Source organism: Neolamprologus multifasciatus, chromosome 13, assembly GCF_963576455.1.
Source record: "Neolamprologus multifasciatus chromosome 13, fNeoMul1.2, whole genome shotgun sequence".
Taxonomy (NCBI): Eukaryota; Metazoa; Chordata; class Actinopteri; order Cichliformes; family Cichlidae; genus Neolamprologus; species Neolamprologus multifasciatus.
Genome location: NC_140451.1, coordinates 1,504,475 through 1,509,595, shown reverse-complemented (window position 1 = coordinate 1,509,595; position 5,121 = coordinate 1,504,475). Strand labels below are relative to the sequence as shown.

Genomic DNA, 5,121 nt, shown 5'->3' with positions numbered 1-5,121 from the left:
AACTCCTCAGCCTGTCTTTAAGGGAGAGGCAACACCCTTAGAGAAAGCTCGTGTTTTTCATCTGTCAGTCCTCTGCTCACCTGTCCCCAAACTCGTAAACAAGAGAAGATTAAAGTCCTCCGCTTGATGCTGCAAGTCATTGTTTTTATTGTCTTTTTCTTAATATATTCAGATCATTCTAAAAATATCTGTACAACAGTTTGTTTATGCAGTCAGCATTTGTATATATACAGCAGTATTCTCAAACAAGCAACAGTGAACGCACCTGTGTGAGGCAAATTCCACAATCACAGTTCAATCAGTCCCCCCACCCTGACACTTTTTTCCACTTTAAGTGAGGAAATGGAATTAAATCTGACACATCTTTATCTTTTTTGGACATATCAACATATCTTTTTAAGGTTAAGAGAATATGGTCATCAGATTGGAGAAGCTGAACAATCAGAGCTGTGATAATGATATTTAAGGATATTTAAGGTGTGTTGACTGGTTCATAACGTCAGCTCATGTGAGAAAACATCCCATGCTAAAAGTTGCCGCTAGCTGCTGGTTGATGGTGAATTTATTGTGTGTTTCCACCGTCTGTACAGATGAAGAGTAGCAGAGCTGGAGATGAGGCAGGAGGAAGAGTTGACTCAATTCAATTTCACTTTATTTATATAGCGTTAATCACAACAACAGTCACCTCAAGACACTTTATACTGCAAGGTGGAGGCCCTATTGTAATACAGAGGAAACGAAATGATCAAAACAAGCCCTTTTGAGCGAGCACTTGGTGACTGTGGGAAGGAAAAACACCATTTTAACTGGAAGAAACTTCCAGTAGAAGCAGGTATAGGGAGGGGCAGCCTCTGAGGACTGGTTGGGGTTGAGGGGAGGGAGAAAGGACAAAGGACACGCTGTGGAAGAGAGCCACTCTATGAGCTGTTCATTCAGTTTGTGGTTTAGCTCGACTCCATGACGTTTCTGAACTAATGCTTTGCTCAATTAATGTTGCAATGAATTATGGGTGGATTTTACTGATATTCTATCTTTATGTTGTCACCAAACACATCTACAGATTTAGGATTAGCTACAGGCTCCTCTACCCCTGCTAGCCCTTCTGTCCTGCCCAGGATGGCGCCCCTGGTGCCCCCTCATAAGGTCCAGCAGTCCTACTGTCCATCCAACAGCTCCTTCTCCCCTCTTACAGCCCCTATGGGAGCTCCATCTGTGGTGGCTACAGGCCTTACAGCTACAGCTACGGTGGCGGCTACAGCCTGGGAGGATACAGACACACACCTCACCTTGAGGACGTCCCCCCAGCAGGTTTGTGCAGCAGGCTGAAGAGATGGAACAGCAAGCACTCACATATTCATATGAGTACATTTAGTTGTTTTGAGAGGTGTACTCAACACAGGACAGTGGCTGCAGGTGCTGATTGTTTTGAGTTCAAAGTAATTAAGGCTGCTGTTGCAAAGTTTGATAATAGAATCTGAAGCTGGTAATGTTCAGGGCTGCAGTACACGTGTAAAGATGAGTCTGCTTGTATGACATCATATGTGCCTTTGTGTAACTCAGTGGCAAATAAATTGGGTACCATAGCTCCATATGCCATTAGTTACTTTACAAGTGTAAGGAAAAGCAGAAGGACTTGTTTTTGGTTAAGACCAGTTAAAATGATGAATGTCTTTCATTCAGCTTCCTTGCTTGGTTTAGACACTAACTGGGCGAGCGAGGAGGACGACCACGTGGTGGCCAGAGGAGAATATGACTTTACAGCTGCTTCTCAGGAGGAGCTTTCTATGCAAGCTGGAGAGATGCTCAACCTCGCTCCTAAAGGTGATGAGCTTTTTACTGGCTGCAGGACATTTGATTCTGAGTGCTTTGACCCAAAACCTTCTATTTTTGTTTTCCTTATCTTAGAAATAACAGATGAGGGCTCTTCTTTTGTGTGAGCGTGCCCCATGTTTACAACTATCTCCCTCGTGTTTAGAGCTACAGCCCCGTGTGCGTGGCTGGCTCCTGGCCAGCGTGGACGGTGAGACCACCGGCTCATCCCAGCAAACTATGTTAAGATCCTCAGCAAGAGAAGAGACCGCCGGGCCACAGATGTGGAGAGGCTCGCTCAGGCCCAGCAGGCGAACACGCAGGCACCCCAAACAACCTCAGCTGCACAAATCTGTGTCTCTCCTGCAGCCCATAAACGTACAGCATCTACCCGCATCATGTACAGTACATGAAGGACCCGTCTCGTCAGATTCATTAGGCTCAGCTGTGTCCCCCTCCTGTGTTTCCTCGTTTCCCTCTGTGTGTATTTATAGTAGTGATGGCCAAACAAAGCTTTCTGAAGCTTGTGTTGAAAAACGATTCATTACTGGAAGCTTTTTAACACAGTCCTCTGTGGTGACATCTGCTGGTCAAAAATATGAAGAGCAGCTTGAATCTACAGAAAAACTGAACTGCTTCATTATGATTGCCCACTCTGCAGAGTGGAATTCACAATTGGACGTCACTGATCACGTGACTGTGGCCAAACGAATCGAGCATCGACAGAGTGCTTCTGAAGCGGTGTGTTGGTGTTTTCGACACACGCGCCGGAGCGTCAGCTTCAAGCGGGCCATCACTAATTTATAGCATTCGTGCTCTTGTGTGCGTTACTGGTCCGTCTGTGTTCCTCCAGGCTGTTTTTCCTGCTTGTCATTGTGTTTTAACTCCATTCCCTCGTGTCCAGGTTTCTTATCTGGTTCTCAGCTTTCCCAGTTTAGGTTTTCCTAGTTTTGTTTCTCGCCTCCCTCGCCTTTGTTTGTATGTCACTCTCCATAAATAAAGCTCACTCACATCAGCAGTGCCTGCATCTTGGGTCCTCCATTCATATCTCAACACGCAAACCCTGACATTTATTGTGTAGTTACATACTGCTAGGAAGTGCTGACAAAATATGAAATTATGATGCTGTTTCTGTAGAGGCACAGTACCAACACAGAACAGCGGGGACACAGAACCAAAACCTAAGAACTAACATCACACATCAAGAAATCAAAGATTAATAAAACAAAACAGAAAACACTGAGCCAGCGACCCAGGACCGTGACATTCAGTTTCTCAAGGAGGAATCAAAGCAAACATTTGTTTCTTTTTATGAATAAGAGATTTCCTTTATGGGTTACGTGATGGTGTAAGTTCCAGCACAGCTCATTTAGTGTGCAGAAGTGCTCCGAGGCCCCTATGAAACACATGATTGAAAGAATCTAATAAATTAGAGGGTGCAGTAGCTGTAGTATGACTTTTTGTTCTCCTGCTGCATGACGACTTTACTTTTTTCTTTCTTTTGGTGGGAGGAAGTCGACATCTCAGTCCATTGTGACGTGCAGATCTTTGACTGGCTTATGAACTCCGTCAGGAGGAACTCAGCAGGAGAGGGAAACAAGGACCAACAAACCCGGCTTGGTAAAAAGGAACAAGAACAGAAAAAATCAACATCATTACACATCCCTGAGCTGTCATTTACACCACCTGTGGCGCTTGATTTATTGGTCACTAAACGTGGTGTGTGTTTGGTGCGTCACTGGCTGCGTGTTCTGTGTTATTTGTCGGTCGTAGGGTTTGGGCGTTGATATTTGACATCACAGCAGAGAAGCAAGTCTGGCATTGATATTTGACATCACAACAGAGAAGCGACTTTGGCATTGATATTTGACATCACAACAGAGAAGTGAGTCTGGCATTGACATCTGACATCAATATTGAATCGGTGTGCAACTTTGCCAAAACAATGTCGGACTCTGTAGTTTTCTCTGGTCCCCTCCCCAATCAGACCAGGAGTGACATGTTTAGCCGCATGTTCTCCTTAAATTGCTGGCTGTCTGAGTGGTGTCCCAGAAACGATGTGGGCTTCATAGATAATTGGCAAACCTTCTGGAGGAAACCTGGTCTTGTTAGGAGAGACGGCATCCATCCCACTTTGGATGGAGCAGCTCTCATTTCTAGAAATATGGACAAATTTATTAAACCCCTCAAAATATGACTATCCAGAGTTGGGACCAGGAAGCAGAGTTGCAGTCTTACACGCCTCTCTGCAGCTTCTCTCCTCCTGCTACCCCCCCAAAAACCCATCTCCATAGAGACTGTGTCTGCTTCCAAAAAGACAAAAAACAAACTAAAAACCAGCAACAAACAACTTAAACATTTACAAAGAAAGAACAATACAGTATCCACATCTGAACCAAAGAGTAAAACAGTGAAATGTGGATTATTAAATATTAGGTCTCTCTCCTCCAAGTCTCTGTTAGTACATGACTTAATAATTGATCAACAAATTGATTTACTCTGCCTTACAGAAACCTGGTTGCAGCAGGATGATTATGTTAGTTTAAATGAATCAACACCCCCGAGTCATTCTAACTACCAGAAATCTCGAAGCACAGGTCGAGGGGGCGGTGTGGCAGCAATTTTTCACACCAGTCTATTAATTAATGAAAGACCAAGACAGACTTTTAATTCATTTGAAAGTCTGATGCTTAACATTGTCCACCCCAGCTGTGAAACTCAGAAACCAGTCTTACTTGTTATCATCTATCGTCCACCTGGGCCTTACACAGAGTTTCTGTCTGATTTCTCAGACTTTATATCTAATTTAGTTCTGAGCTCAGATAAAATAATTATTGTGGGTGATTTTAACATCCATGTAGATGCTAAAAATGACAGCCTCAACATGGCATTTAATCTGTTGTTAGACTCAATTGGTTTCTCTCAAAATGTAAAAGAACCCACCCACCACTTTAATCACACTCTAGATCTTGTTTTAACATATGGCATAGAAACTGAACATTTAACAGTGTTTCCTGAAAACCCTCTCCTGTCTGATCATTTCCTGATAACATTTACATTTACAATAATTGATTACGCAGCAGTGGAGAGTGGACTTTATCAAAGTAGATGTCTTTCTGAAAGCGCTGTAACTAAGTTTAAGAATATAATCCAGCCACTGTTATCATCGTCAATGCCCTGTACCAACACAGAGCAGAGCAGCTATCTGAACGCTACCCCAACAGAGGTTGATTATCTTGTTAATAATTTCACCTCCTCACTACGTACGACTCTGGATACTGTAGCTCCAGTGAAAACTAAGGTCTCTAATCA

The 5,121-nt window shown here is 43.5% G+C and overlaps 1 protein-coding gene across 1 annotated transcript; it reads left to right on the top strand.

Annotated features, from left to right (window-relative positions):
- The first annotated feature begins 412 nt into the window (after window positions 1-412).
- On the top strand, window positions 413-3,598 carry LOC146504760 (uncharacterized). The gene is made up of 4 exons (XM_085183574.1): window positions 413-449; window positions 1,144-1,308; window positions 1,699-1,821; window positions 1,976-3,598. Exons 1-4 carry the CDS (start codon window positions 413-415, stop codon window positions 2,614-2,616), a joined length of 966 nt encoding a protein of 321 aa, XP_085039700.1. The 3' UTR covers window positions 2,617-3,598.
- The last annotated feature ends 1,523 nt before the right edge of the window (window positions 3,599-5,121 follow it).

What these genes read in the sequence shown, in the direction of transcription:
- LOC146504760 (XM_085183574.1), top strand. Translation starts at nt 413, where the DNA reads ATGGTCATCAGATTGGAGAAGCTGAACAATCAGAGCT. An exon ending in GAAGCTGAACAATCAGAGCT is followed by an intron (nt 450 to 1,143) that starts GTGATAATGATA and finishes CCCCCTCATAAG; the next exon opens with GTCCAGCAGTCCTACTGTCC. An exon ending in TGAGGACGTCCCCCCAGCAG is followed by an intron (nt 1,309 to 1,698) that starts GTTTGTGCAGCA and finishes TGCTTGGTTTAG; the next exon opens with ACACTAACTGGGCGAGCGAG.